Source organism: Bidens hawaiensis, unplaced genomic scaffold, assembly GCF_021521415.1.
Source record: "Bidens hawaiensis isolate Kalapana, Puna unplaced genomic scaffold, B.hawaiensis_p1.1 tig00022545_1, whole genome shotgun sequence".
Taxonomy (NCBI): Eukaryota; Viridiplantae; Streptophyta; class Magnoliopsida; order Asterales; family Asteraceae; genus Bidens; species Bidens hawaiensis.
Window position 1 is genome coordinate 51,824 of NW_027493516.1, and position 15,458 is coordinate 67,281.

The following is a 15,458-nucleotide window of genomic DNA, read 5'->3' on the forward strand; positions in this document are numbered from 1 at the left end:
ACCGGCTAAGATTCCAATGCCGCAATACGAGCATACTATTGTTAGGTTACGCACGTATTATTGTGAAGTCACACACATAACCGGTTAGTTGTGAATAAGAAATAAAGAAAATTTAGTATTGACCAATTCTAACCTCCGATTAGTTGTAAAATTTTAGTATATTATTTTATTTTGGTGTGAATAAGAATAAAAGCAAGGTGTAAGCAAACCCTGGGTGGTAAAATCAATCAATCAATCGGCGAGAGAGATGGGGAAAGCAGAGAAAGAGAAAGAGCGGCTGAATGAGTTATTAATCCAACACCTCAACACCATCCATGAAACCTTTCAGGTAGGTAACTTCAATACGTTACTTTTATACTCCTTAATTAATACATACTTGTTCCATTTTCAAATCTACTTATTCAAATAATAATAAAAACTAATTTAATTGCATTCAGGTTTTGGATCAAGCACCACCGTCTTCGCTGCAAAAAGTAAGCTGGGATGAGGTGGTCAATTTGGGACAACAGCTCTACAAACAGGCCTCTACTGGTATTAGTTACCATCTAGGGTTTCACTTTTGCATATTTGTTATTGTACTTGATAACTCAACTCTTATTATTTTAATTTTGGTCTATGTTTAACTCCAAACATGTCTTATGTTGTTGAATTTCTTTTTAAACTATGCACACATTTCTTCGGCCACTTTCTCTTGTTATGCAGTGGGAATGCTTTGGACCGGAGACGGCCCTGATGCCAAATCACTTGAGGAAAGCATGAATACCTTTTCCAATTTGCTTCAAGGATTCCTTTTGCTTTCCCATGGAACTATGATTGGCGCAGGGGCTACACTATGTTCTTACATCCATGCGTCCGTTAAACAAGTTATCGATTGCAGTTTTATGCTGTTGAAAGAGTCTGTCGCTTCTTATGGTAAAATCCTTTTGACCAATGAATACTTTTGTTTTGAATACAACTCCGTTTTCAATATAATTTATATCATAATTTGAGAAAATAAAATTAAATCTCGTGGGAGTTGGCCCACGTGATGCAGTGGAAATTTTGTACATGTATATCTACAAGTGACCTATCAAAGCACGTGCAAAAGTTGCTTACGATACCAAGATAAACTTTATTTTGAATACAACTCCATTTTTTGTAAAACTTATATTATAATGTTGATAGAAAAAAATGAACTATGTTGGAGATAATCCACGCGATGTGGCGGAATTTTTGTACATGTATATCTACAATTTGACCTATTGAAGCACGCGTCAAAGTCGTTTTACGATACAAAAAAATACTTCATTTGAATTCTACTGCGTTTTAATGTTAAAAGTTATATCGGAATGCTGAGAAAAAAAATTGCATTATTAGGGTGAGAACTGAAACTAAAAAAAAGTGGCAAATTGTTATTAGTCAAGTCTATTCATGGTCTGCAAATTGTTACATGTTACAGGAAACAGCAGTAAAGCACATCGGCTCTCGATTCCTCAAATCGTAGGGACCGTTTGGGAGGCGTGTTCGTCTCTTAAAAAGACTCCCGGAACAAACGTAACCGCCATAGGCCGGTCCATTACTCAAGTTGCGGTTTCCATAAACGACGTTCTTCGTGAAATGAAGGAGCTTAAGCCCGCTTCATCTGGCGAGGCTGCAAAGCCCAATAACGAGGCCCACGAGAGTGACAACTCATCAGAAGGAGACTTAGGTAGTGACTTATCACCCGAAGATATGAAAATTACTGAACATGCCATTGAAGTCGTGTCAGGAACTCTTAAAACGATTAAAGAAACTATTCGGTCAATCACGGGGCTACTCAAGAACCCACAAACCGATAGCAGTCAAACGGTGAACTCTTTGGAGAAGTTGTTAGATATCTGGAGAAACATGGGGTTGCAAGTGGATGAGATTGGAGCTTGCCTTTATCCTCCTCAAGAAATTGGTGTGATTAGAAGTGCTAGTGAGAAAATGGTGAGCTTTGTTGGTGAATTGAAGGAACAAATGGAAATAATTAATGGGTGTTCGGTTGGTTTTGTTGAAGCATGTGATGGTTTAAGGGTTCTTTAACGCAGCTTGAATTAGGGTTAGGGGATGAAGATGAAGATGAAGTTGTGACTGAAAAAGAATCTTGAGATAAAATAATTCTTGCCATTAGTGTTTTTTTTTTGATGAAATTAAGTGGGTTTTGTTACAAATAATATTGGGTTTATTAGTTTAAGACAGTGCATTGAACAAACAAGATTTTGGGGATCAAACGATAATGTTTTTATGTAGTAGTAGTAGCTAATCACGTTTTTCTATCTCATTAAAGTCATTCGAGGGATTTTTTCCTCAAGTGTATCTACTTTTATTAGCTGTTCTAACCCTATGAAGTTTTTTAGCAAATGTTAAAAAAGTTCAAAATTAAGCAAGACAAGTTAAACATAACTAGGTTTTTACCCTCTTATGTGTTGTGCTAGGCTGCTAGGGCTGTTTCAAAAAATGGTAAAAAAAAAACAAACTGTTTTAACTAAAAAAATATTTTTAAATAAGAAAAAAAAAACAAATAAAAATAATATATAATAAAAGGACCAGCCAAAAGCTGCCAAGTGAACCAAGCAAGTCACTACGGAACCAAGTTTTAAATAATTATGAATGTAAAATTCGTGGTTACTATTGGTTGATTATTTTTTAGATAAACTTACATCTAACAATTATAAAACTTGATTATTACCTCTTAGTGAATTTGTGTTTCACCATTAGCTCTTAAATTTAAGTTAACCAAAGAAAAAAGATCACTAATTAGTAATAAAGATTCAAACAATAATACTAATAAAGTGGATTGGACATCCAACCAAAGTTTAATGACTTCTAAATGACAATAAAACTATTATAGTAGATAATTTGAAGGGTGGACCTATCTTTGTACAAAGGTAGGCCGTTCCCAATGAAAAAAAGATTAGTATGTAGTGTAACAATCCCTAATGACACATGTGGAGTATATAACGACAGTCAACTAAGTAATTTCCTAAGTCTGTCACTTAGACTGGTCGCTATGGGGCTCCAACGGATGATGTGGCGGGCGCCGGTGGTCAAGGTGGTTGTGAAGCTGGGCGCGGATGGGGCTTGGATGGTGGGGTCCTCTCTCTCTCTCTCAAACACACACACACATACATATGTATATATGTATATAATGGGCATCTTTACCATAGCGGGACATTATTGGATAGGGCTTCGAAGCCCCCCGTGCTTACGTGGCGCTGACGTGGCACAATGGAGGGGCTTCGAAGCCCCCCACCATAGAGGATAGCCTTACTGGTTGAAGATTTTTTTATTTGGATTTTATTAATTTGTGGTTTATCCCAACTTTAGTCAACTTTTGACTTTCCAAAGAACAAATATTCCAGATATAGTGTATTCATCTATATATGATTTGTTCATTAGTGAGTAAAATGATCATTTGGCTGCACAGAACCCATATCTGACAACCGAACCAGAAGTCGAACCGGTCACATTGGGTTGGGTTGAAACAAGAATTAAGTCAATGTTATGTACCAGTGAAATAATTAATATATGCTACAAAAATTACATGATCCTTCTTGTACACATGTATATCAAGTCCTTTATCATTCTATGCAACAGCGGCCGATCTGGGCTCGAGCCACTTACTTACCAATAAGCTTAACGGTCCAAGCACCACCAAAGTAAAGACCCAAAAGTGGTCCTGCCAGAAGCATCTGAGTCAGCGGATCGGTTGATGGGGTCACGATGGCAGCCGCAACCACTGCACCAACTACCACATATCTCCATATCGATAACATTTGATCACCCGACACTAATCCAACTTGCCCTAATAAAAGTTGTATAACTGGGACCTGCATATAAAAATTAATGCATGAAACAAGATAGAAATGCGTATAAATACAAATAATTTCGTATTAACAAATTTACATTTGATATAACTTTGGTAAAATTTAATAGCATTTGTTTTAAACCTAGATGGTTCTTAAGCATCTACTAAAAACTTTACTAAACAAATATCAAATCTTAAGGTGAATACAGTTTGACCTCAAAAACATAAACAAGACTTTGACTTACTGTTTTCCAATTTCAAATTCAACAGGATCCAGTTAAAAGAAAAGATTACCTGAAAAGACAAGCCAGTACTAAACATGAGTACCAATATGAACTCAAAGTATTGGTCAATTGACCACAATGATTCAACAACTCCTTCGGCATAGTTAACAAAGAAATTCAAGGCGGCTGGAGTCAGCACGATGTATGAAAAAACAATCCCGGTGTAGAAAAGGACCGAGGACCCAAGAACAATAGGGCCCAAAAATTTTCTTTCGGATCTTGTTAATCCAGGCAGGACAAAGGCTATGATCTCATATAGAATAACCGGGCTTCCTAAAAGAAGCCCACAATACCCTGATACCTGCATTTGCAAAGTTAGATTCTTATTATGATTTATAACTTTAGTAAGGATGTTAAAATAAATAAAAAGGGTGATTATTAATTAGAGCCCAAATGAGATTTTGAGTTCTATATGTTATGGGTTAACCTTATAAGTAAAAATAACTTGTGGCAGTCTTTTAAACAGTGTTCATGTCTGTTTAAAAATCACAGAGTTTCATGACTATAAGAGAAAAGTTGAGGGCTTTAATGAATGCAGAAAAAAGTTAACTTAACCGATAAAATGATGAATGTTGGTTAGTTAAAAAACATAAAATATATGCATGTATATATAGGATTCTACGCAGAAGACAGTTGGGAGAACAGAAAGAACAAAATAAATCATTTTATTTTTTAAAAAAATTATAATACAAGAAAATGGGTGAAAAGCAATGCTTGTTCATCTTCCCTTAATATTCTAAAAGTATATATACAACAAGGTTATTTATAGAACCTACACATGTGTAAATCAGGTGTAGGTGTATTTCCTACACATAATCTACATGTGTGTAGGTAAATGTTTAAAAATGAAAAGAAAACATAGCAACAAATTAATTTAATGGTTTTTATGTACATAACATTGACATTTGTATGTAAGAAGTAAAGTTTTTTTTTTAATTTTTAATTTATTGTTATTTTTAACATGAATGATTGATAGAAAAAAATTAGACGATTCAGGTTAATTCTTTTGGTTTTTGTAATAATTTACGCCTTGTTCTTGAGTTTTTTAACCAAGGAAAGAAAAGGAAAGGAGAGGGAAGGATAAGAAAGGGAAGGGAAGGGAAGGGAAGGAAATTTTTTTTAATTAGGTGTGTTCTTGAGTTGGAAGGAAATTAGAGGAAAGGAAAGGATCTTCTGTATGTATCTATGTATATGTATGTATATATAGGTTTGAATAAGTCAAAAACAAAAAGGATGAAAGTATTATGAAGAAAGTGCAGGAATAAATTCTCCTAAAATGAACCTTAAAATCTCTAAACATGTATGTCAACAAGTGCATAATGGTCAAAAAGTAACCTTTATAGTTGTAAAGAAAAACTCGCCCGGAGCTAACTGAAGAAACCGAACACCTTGAGTTCTAACCGGAGCTTCAAGAATCATAATAAGATCCTTTGAGTACACAAAACATCCCATTATTGCAGCTCCAACGGCCAAAACCGACACAAAGATTCTGTCTCTTAGCTCTTCAAGATGATCAAATATGGTCATTTCTTTGTCATCAGGTAAAAGTTCTTTATCCGGATACAAAAAATTATAAAGAGCACTTCCGTTAGTAGAATCATTGTTTGCTAGTGCGTCTTCTTGGACATCATCAGCAACCACTACATATACAATGTCAAAAATAAGGTTGGTAATTTTCATTTTGTGGGTCCCATATAAGTCGGTTTTACATAATTTACATGTATAAAAGAAAGATAATCACATAGAATGGATAAAAATAGTGGTCACCAGACCAATATTTTGAAACTTGGTTGTCAACCAGATTATTCTTGGTTGATTCAAATTACAAGTTTACCTTTATAAAGAAATAAGTTTTCTTCAATAAGGTGATTATATGCTTTTCTTGTATCCATACATGACATGTTGAGGTCTTACAAATAACAAACACACCGGCTTTTTAATCTCTCTGCTACATAAAAGATTTCTCAAAAATTTAGTCTTCTTAGATTTTACTCTTATTGATTAACGACACATCTAATCCGTCATTCACCCAAATCCGAATTCATGAATTAGTCAACTTAGACGTTTACAACTTTTTAAACAATACAAACACCACCATACCCAGTAAAACCCCACTCATAGCAAAGCTACTCGTACGTCTTGGGGAGGGTGCGAAAACATATCCCGGAGGATAGAGAGGTTGCTTCCAGGAAGACCCCCAACTCCGAAACCACATTTAGGCATGAGTCATGACAAGTATATAGGAAACACAGAGTGCTACAAATAGAAATCTAGATAAATAGTAACAAAAAGAACTAAAAACCATAGTTATTAAATGCGATAGGCGCACTTAAGGCGCCTTCTAGGCGCTAGGCGCAAAAAAAGCGTGAACCTGAGAAAAAAAAGCGCACTTAAAAAAAAACCGCAAACAAAATTTGTAAGGGCAAACAGCAGTTTATTCAAATACAAAATCATTTCAAAAGCATAATCTTCAACCATAGTTACCAAAATCACATGAAAATACAAAATAACCAAATCGTTCATACTCGAAAGCAAAAAACTCATAAAGTAATAGATATAACTGTAGCAAGCAGGTTAAAAACAAAGCATCTTAACAGAATTAACAACATAATCGAAGACAAAAAGTAAAAACTAAAACTAAATAAATATTACTAACCTCTTTTCTTCTAGTAGCCTTTGTAATCGTGCCAAAGGTCGTTCATTTAAAAGAGATAATAGAGTTAATTTTGTTAATCCCGTTAATTTAAATTAGGTAAAGTGTTTTAAGAGAGAGATCAAATAAAATCAAAAAAATATTCAGTTGCCCCCTATTTTTCTCCTATATTTGCGACTTCAGTCAAAGTAGGCGCTCTTTGCCCTAAATTTGCGCCAAAGCGCTGCACTTTTCATTACTATGCTAAAAACATAAAAATTGTAAGCTAACCAATACAAAAAAATGGTGAAAAGGATAATAGTATCATATAAAGCATCCAAGCGACGCAAATACAAAAATAAGATAACATGTAAAGATCAGCAAAAGTATAGGTGAAATCAATGCCTAATCCGCTCATAGACTTGCACCTCTCTGAGGACATGGCCGAGGATAGCACTTCATGGAGACGTAGGATTGAGGTTAAGGACTTTTAGGGGAGGGCACATCTTTGTCTTAGCTTTTAAACAGTGTTAGTTGGATATGAGCAGTTAGTTAAATAGTATCTTCCCTCAAATGCCCACAAATTTATCCATCTCTATCTACAAAGAAAGACTCTTAGATTAAAAAAACGGCTGCGGCGGCACTTCATGTACATGCCAATCAAAATTGGTCAAATAAAGGGCCTCCGAAAGCCTTAAAAATGGCCAAACAGATGAAGAGGTTACGAACGATTTACTTAATCAAAAGGTTGTGATACGTAAGAGATATGAAGATGCAGCTTTTTGGTTGTATACAGAACTTATTCGGTTGTATATAAAACAACACCTCAAGCCTGCCCTTTGGCACCTAAATTCCCCGACCACACGCTTTGGAAAACCAATAAGAAAAGTGAAGATGATATAACTAACTGTGTTCCTAATTTTCATGATGTTAAAACCAAGAAAAACTATGATTCCACAAAAACACTCAAGAGCAACCAGAATCAACTAAAATCAAGATACCAAATTTATTAATAACCCACCTCACAATTCATGCCATAATAATAATAATAATAATATTATTATTATTATTATTATTATTATTATTATTATCAAGTAAAATCAAGATAGCAAATTTATCAATAACAACCCACCTCAGAATTCATGCCATAATAATAAAACTAAAATAAAGATTGATTAAATTTGGTAGTTACCAGGTGTATCATCATCATCATCATCAAGAAGTGCTCCAGAAGCCCCAATTCCAAGGCTTTTTGGGGTATCATTTGTTGCATCATCAAGAGCAAAGCAAGCAACTTTACGAATCTTTGTTTGTTTTTGGATTGAGAGACGAAAAAGGGTGGTTGTTGTTTTTGTTTGATTGATTTGGAAGGAGGAATTGAAGAAGCATCTGTTGTTGTTTGTGTTGAGAGTGAGAGTGTGGATGAGGGTGTTTGTGCTTCCCATTTTTCTTGATTGTTTTTTAGGTACAAGAATTTTCACCTTATTTTCTTCCCCAAGGAAATTTGGTGGGCTTTCTTTCGCTTTCTGATGTTATTTTTTAGTCACCGAGGATATTTATTTTTTTGGAATTTGGATGTATGGAAAGCCTGTGGTGTTGGTGTGTGTGTTACAAGGATGACAACCTTGGTGTTCTACATCATTGATTATTATTATTATTATTATTATTATTATGAAAATTGGAAATGAATATGCAAACTATAATACATTGGCCACTTTCAATTTTGTTACCTATAAGATCATATGATGTTATAAAGCTTCACTAACAGGTATTATGCGTTACATGACGTTCAGTTAGAGTTATGATCTTTTACAAAAACAGAGTATAATCATAAAGCCCCACCACAGGCGTTATGCGTCATGTAGCGCTCAGTCACTATTAATTGTTTTTGTTTATTTAAATAATAGTTCATTTAAATAATTAGATATAAAATTTAAAAACTACATTAATATTAAATAAATACATTAAACTCACAAATAAAAACTAAATTAAAATAAAAAAATACATTTAATTAAAAAATACAACAATAAATAATAATAAGACTACATGTTGTATATTTCAAAAATTTTCGGTTACCGAATTGCTTTTAAGGATTGGACTCTTGGGTCGTCTTCGGATAACTCATTTGTTAAAACCTTGATGTCGTTGTGCAATTCATTCCTTTTAAGTACTTTGACGGCGTCCAAATTTACTTGAAAACGTTTAGCTCCGAGTTCTTGTATATCTTTGAGTCGAATATTTATTTCTTTGAAATGACTTTCCATTTCGCCATTCGAACCCGTTGCCGAAGACGACACGCCCCTTTCCCCTTCCCTCTCTTCTACTACCCCCTGGCCGAGGCATCTCGGTAATATCTGCATAAGGATTCCCGGCTTCATTATCGCTTAGGTTGAAGTTTCGAGCGTCGGAACGGGGCGTGTCCGGATCAACCGAAGACGATGGTTTAGACCTTTTTTAGGCGGACCACATTTGGCGGTGGCCTCCATAACGGGCCCCATTTCGGGTGAAACCTCAGGTATTGTTTTCATATGCCAAAGTAACTGAAGCTCCCCGAGACCTTGTGTTGATACTCTGTCAACGACCTTTCCATGATTTCTGCGTCTGACAAACCGCTACTCCACGTTCGAGCCATCCGAGAGTGAACCGTATGGAAAGCCATGCATATGATGTTGATGCCGTTCAATCGCAACATCTATCTCCTTGGCGATACAAGCAGCTATACGATGGTCGTGAGAATCAAACGATTGATGTCGAGGATAACATTGGTTTGTTGAATAAGACATTCTATAGGGACCAAAAATGAGGATTTATAAAATGAATGATAAATTGAGGAACCATAAGAATAGTAAAATGTTTAATTATGTGAAAATGATAATGTTGTCTTAATAAGTGAGGAATTGCGTCATGAGGATTAAAAGTAAAAGTTTATAAGATGAGGGGGTACATTGCGTAAATAGTTGTTAAATGGTGTAGTCAATAAGTTTAATGTGTGATGACTACATGAGGAGTTAAGTCAGTTTAAAATTTAGATTATTTAGTTAACAATAAACTAATGAAATATAAATTGTGGGTGTTGGCCTCCCATGAGCTTTCCATGGCAATTTGAATGACCCAACGCAACTAATGAATAAAACACTGAGTTGGATAACCCATGAGCGTCTCAACTAATTAATGAATTAACAATGCAATGAAGTTTGTCGGCCCAATGAGCGTTACACGGCGTTTTAACCGACCAAACTAAATAACGAACTATCGAAATCAATATGGGTAGTCGGAGAATATTGTGAAATCACCACGTTGATTACTCTAACAAAAATACGAAATCAAGTTAAGAAATGAATAGTAGGAGTGCCCATGGGTTCCATGGATTTTTCACCCAACTAACCATTTAAATAACAGAACACAATAATCGGGAAAACCGAGAGTAGCCACGAAATCACCGTGAATTCGGTTAAAATCAACCTAAGGTGTCGGTCATATGGCATTTATGGGTCTCGCTCGGGTCCATAGGGTTGAGTACTGTGGTTAGGTTATCACCCAGGTAAGGAATAACGTCTTATATTTGGTTCTTGGAACCGTTTTTCCAGTGCCCTACTTACAGTTTCTCTTCCCTTTTCATTTATCGTAGGGACATGCCACATAACCTAGCCTTAAGGTGTACGAGTGAAAACAACCGGTGGGAATTCTTAAGGAATTTCCCGTAAATAAAAGCAATCTAATTTCGAAAAGTTTTCTTTGAATGTTGAGGCATAGCCTCGGAGTTTGTGTGTGTGTGCATAACAATGTAATAGATAATAAATTAATAATTATCTAAGAAAGCTGTAAACAATTTAATTTGAACATTTAAGGGTAAACAGATAGGCACGTATAGGGTTCCTAAACATGTGTCTAAGGCAATTTCTAACGACCTATCTTAAACCTTCGGCTCTGATACCAATCTGTCACACCCCAACCTACGGCGGAAATGCCGGGGCGCGAACTGATTGTCACAGCTCTCAGGGTTACTATCATGCACAATATTTAAATGACAATATCTATTAATTGAATTCAATTATCAAATAAATCAAATACAAACAAGTATATAATTCATACAACAATACAAATTTTATATTTCTTGATTAAAATATTCTTCTAGCTAAATTCTTCACTAAGTCTTCACCAACCTGCATATGCGTATAAAATAAAGTTTTGTCAACAACACATGTTGAGTGAGTAACACACCAGTTTAGTTGGACATATAGTATATATAACAAAATACGTAGCTGCAACAAGTCATATGAGAATAACAAAATAACCAAATGAGCAAGTATAACAAGTATAACTGAGTTGTTGAGAAGCACAAAGGCTAACGACTGGCGTATGATCATACTGGACTGAGATTATGTAGGACCTCTCAGAATGAGAAAGCATACAAGCAAATAAGCACATAAACAAGTAAGGTATAAGTTGTTAACACATAAGACAAAGTTGCAGTTTTGAGCATAAGTATATATGAGAAAGTATATTTACGCATATGTCCCCAAAACAGTTAAAAGAAGTAAAATAGGGGAATGTGGTACTCACATCGATAGACGAACAAAAATTGATTAAAAAATGAGAAGACGGAAAAAGTCACACGCGAACATTAAATCCTAATTGAAACGAGAGTAACGGATACGCTTAAGTAAAGATTTAAGATCAATTACAAAAACCCGATAATCATTAATAAGTAAATATTATAATACTACAATATGATATATATATTTATAAAATAAAGTAATTATTATAATTTATAAAAAAACATAACTTAATAAATATTACTTTTAACTTCTATAGATATAAGTATATATATAGTTTACTTGGTTTTATATAAAAAATATTAGATTTTAAGTTAATATATAGTTATATATATACATGTATGTTTATATACACATATACACGAATGAAAACGTAAGTTAAACGAGTATTGAGTCGGTTTTCAATAAAATAGTTTTAATTAATTGTTATTATTAAGAATATATATGTTACTTGAATTAATAGAAAAACAAACAAAAAGAAGCTAAAAATCCAGGGTGGCAGGGGGTTGAACCGCGACCTGCCCCCTGTAAATCATATGTTTTAACCAACTGGGCAACCCAACACATGCGTTGATAAACAGTTTCCTTTAAATAAATACACCAGCTGCTATAACGATTTTTGATTAAGAACCCTAACAATCTGATTTGATTAATCCAGTTACAATTAATCAAGTTGATCTTAGGGATTTTGTTCAGTATAAAAACGCGATCAAAACCATGTATAACAATTACCTTAACACGATCAGATTGATGGTGAACGAGATCTATCTGTTGCCGGCCAAAAATGTTTACGAACGGGCTAGTAAACGACAAAGTTAATACAATTGATCATAGGGTTATTGTTTGCGACGGATGAGGGGATGTGGGCGTGAGTTTGATTGGAATATCTTCATCGTTTATATAGTATTAGGATTTAGGGTTTCGAACGGTTTATTAAAAATGGAAAACAGATCATATATTGATACATTTACTTGTATAGGACGTCGGTTAGGCCGAGATTGATATATGTAAACGATTTCCAAAAATCATATCCATCAATTAAACGAGAATTTAGGTCCAAGTTAGTGGAAATTGAATTCGGGTACAAGAAACATAAAACGGATACGGGTATGGTAAATGGACATCCAGATTATCATATGGGTTATAACAATATTTTCATTTTAGCCCTTGAGGATTAAGGATGAGTACACAAGAGGATAAAAGGTTATAGTTAAGGTTAAAAATGCCAATTCATTAAAGATATAATTATAAAGAAATAATTATTAATAAAAAAAACTCAATTTAACTCGCTAAATGAAATAATATTTATAAAAATAACCCGAACATCGATCCGAGTCGGGTAACAGTGTAAGTTTGAAAACCCGAGTTGTTACAATAAACATTCAATTTATCAACAACACAACATTTGAGATTTGCAAGTGATGTATTAAGATACATAAAAGTATTATAAGGTACGCATAAGGTTCCCAAAAGGTTTAGAAGCTATATGATATGGGAATGGTTACTCACCTTAATGAGTGGGAAATTAAACGATAAAATATGAATAATAAAAGAGTCCCGAGTCTTAAGCTAGCTGACACGAACATACCTGGAACTTTGAGATCTATAAATAAAACGAGAACATTGCAATAAGAATCAGATTAAATGGATGTGTAAAACTCAAGTTATGAGGTTTTTAATATTTAAGCGAGCTGGTACTGTTCAGAATCACAACTTTGAGTCTGGAGTCAGGTTCTGACCAGTACACTCAAAATTCAATGATGAACAAAAAAGTCTTCTGTCCCTAAAGCTAGTTTTGAACAGAGAACCAGAGAACAATTGACCGACAAAACCCTATCCGTCAGTATACCTGATTGGGGATTTTGTTACTTAGACAAAAATACAGGTTTTGCGTGAAGACAACTTACCTGAATGATGATTGGAACAAAGAGATAAACGAGGTCAAATGGTCTTGAATCTTGGAAGTCAAACCAAAAGATGAAAGTTCTTGAAGAATACACCATGAAACATTATGAACGATTTTTTAGGGATGGGTCGAGGTTTCAGATTATTTTATGGTTTAGGAATATGTTTTTCTTAAGTATAATGCCCCATATTCGTTTATTAGTAAAATGGTTCGATTAGGAAACCGAATAAACTATTGATGACAAAATCAAGTTAATAAACCTAAGGATTTCGAATTCCTTAACAAGAAATGAACATAGACATGTTACAATAGTAGATTAATTATCCTGGACCTTAATTTTGTTATTTGGGTTGGTTTAAGGAAGATTTAGCATTAAAAACCGAATAATTGAGTAAAAACGAAAACCGATCATGTAAACCCGTCCTCTGCGCAGCACAGAGCATGAAGCCTCACCCCTCGCGCGGCTCGGCGCGCTAGGAGTGATAAATGTTTAATTTTTGGCAATTTTAGCCTTTGTATTTCTATATATACGATGTTTAGCCGTTTTAAACGATTTTAAGACTTTCTAAGCATTGTTTGACGAGTTTGAAAGTTGTGATAGTATAAAATAAGTTAAACCAAGTTAAATACTAAGAAATACAAAATTTAAATAACACGATGATCCGAATTACATTCCGAGTCGGGTTAAACATAAACGAATTCAAATACGAAAAATCTGAGATGTCATAATGCTGCTGATCTCTATCTAGCCTAGCATAACCTACTTCTAGCCTTCCAAGTACTTCTTTATATGGATATAATGTTAGACAGTGGCATCCCATGGATCGTCCTTTTCTGTTTGAATTTCGATTGTGGCTTCATTATTTGTGTCACAACAACAGTAATTCTTCACGTATGATTTTGAGTAGGAAAAATAATAATAATTACAATTCATATATAATTAACGGACTGAAATATTTACAAATGATCTATAGATCATTATTTATAGGGATGAACAGGCATGAAGGCACCAGTTGGTAAGAACCGTTTTATCGCCGTTACATTCTAGCATGTTATACCTTAATACATGTTTACAACAATACAAGTATGGGCCTTATTAAAGTTCCTATAGCCCATAGCATTTACAATCCAGTTACAAAGTATCTTGAATATAAACAAACTAAAATATATCTAAATGGGCCAACCCTTTAATGGATTAATAAGATAACTATTCTTGAGCTTTCTTCAATATCTCTTTCTAGTATTTTTCCTCTGACCACATAATAGAGAACCATAAAGAGTAAGAGCTATTAACAGATGGCCAATATACTTCACAATATTATCAGACAACTTTTCATAACCATGCATAGGACGTCCATCTTGAAGTGCTGACTGACTAAAGAGTCTAAGAGCTTCTTCACCTATCAATTCTTCACACGTAAATATTTCATTTACTTTATATTATATAAGATTGGCAAGTCTGCATTTATTGTTGTTACTATGATTCTGGTGCCGGGCCTGAACCATTCACGTGTACCAGCCAAATACATAAACTGGTCTGCATGATTCACATCATCTAAAACAATTATAACCTTCAAATCACGTAGCTTTGTCATCGACATAGTTTGCCCATGTTTAACACTTCTCACGGGTATGCTTTCATCCTTTAAATCATCATCAAGGATTTTCTGTTGTAACCCGCATAAATCACTATCATGTTCCTTGGAGACGTCCTTGACGTTTCCAATAAAGCTACTTTCTTGGAATGTGTTGCGAATGCACTCAAAGACAACTTTAGCCAAAATGGTCTTCCCAATCCCACTCATCCCACAAATCCCTATGAACTGAACTTCATCATCAGACTCCATGTTTAAAATTCTAATCACCTCATTCACTCGAGATTCCATTCCAACTATCCATTTGGTAAGATGACTAAGATTTATTGGTGATTCATCTTGTAATTCCGACAAGATTCTCTTTAATATTTCACTAACAATTTCTGATTCATTCCTGCAGATAGTTGAAAGAATCATGTCAAATTCATATTTTCATTATGACACTTTAGTTCTATCCACTTTGGGGAAAGACAAAGTTACTTCTGTTTAATATAAAAGATGTTTTCCTAATATTTAGAGCATTCATTTCATAGAAAAAAGCAAGATTTTTAAAAAGTAAAGATGGTGCCTTGAAGTCAAAGCATGTGAGTTTGTTTTAAGAAGGAAAGATAAGAAGTCAATCAATATGTCCTCTAAGTTAGCTCTAATATGGCATATTTCGGCACAAAAAAAAA

General features: G+C 34.3%; 3 protein-coding genes across 3 annotated transcripts; 1 reads left to right on the forward strand and 2 right to left on the reverse strand.

The window, feature by feature from the left end:
* The first annotated feature begins 207 nt into the window (after positions 1 to 207).
* LOC143565824 (uncharacterized) lies at positions 208 to 2,224 on the forward strand. Its single transcript, XM_077052684.1, has 4 exons — positions 208 to 328; positions 438 to 531; positions 703 to 912; positions 1,439 to 2,224. Exons 1-4 carry the CDS (start codon positions 248 to 250, stop codon positions 2,044 to 2,046), a joined length of 993 nt encoding a protein of 330 aa, XP_076908799.1. The 5' UTR covers positions 208 to 247; the 3' UTR covers positions 2,047 to 2,224.
* A 1,302-nt stretch (positions 2,225 to 3,526) lies between these two features.
* On the reverse strand, positions 3,527 to 8,250 carry LOC143565820 (sec-independent protein translocase protein TATC, chloroplastic-like). Its single transcript, XM_077052680.1, has 5 exons — positions 8,209 to 8,250; positions 7,920 to 8,176; positions 5,431 to 5,735; positions 4,106 to 4,396; positions 3,527 to 3,833 (listed from the first exon to the last, which is right to left on the reverse strand). Exons 2-5 carry the CDS (start codon positions 8,170 to 8,172, stop codon positions 3,624 to 3,626), a joined length of 1,059 nt encoding a protein of 352 aa, XP_076908795.1. The 5' UTR covers positions 8,173 to 8,176; positions 8,209 to 8,250; the 3' UTR covers positions 3,527 to 3,623.
* Positions 8,251 to 14,413: 6,163 nt separating this feature from the next.
* Positions 14,414 to 15,201, reverse strand: LOC143565828 (disease resistance-like protein DSC1). The gene is made up of 2 exons (XM_077052687.1): positions 14,706 to 15,201; positions 14,414 to 14,589 (listed from the first exon to the last, which is right to left on the reverse strand). Exons 1-2 carry the CDS (start codon positions 15,199 to 15,201, stop codon positions 14,414 to 14,416), a joined length of 672 nt encoding a protein of 223 aa, XP_076908802.1.
* Between the last annotated feature and the right edge of the window lie 257 nt (positions 15,202 to 15,458).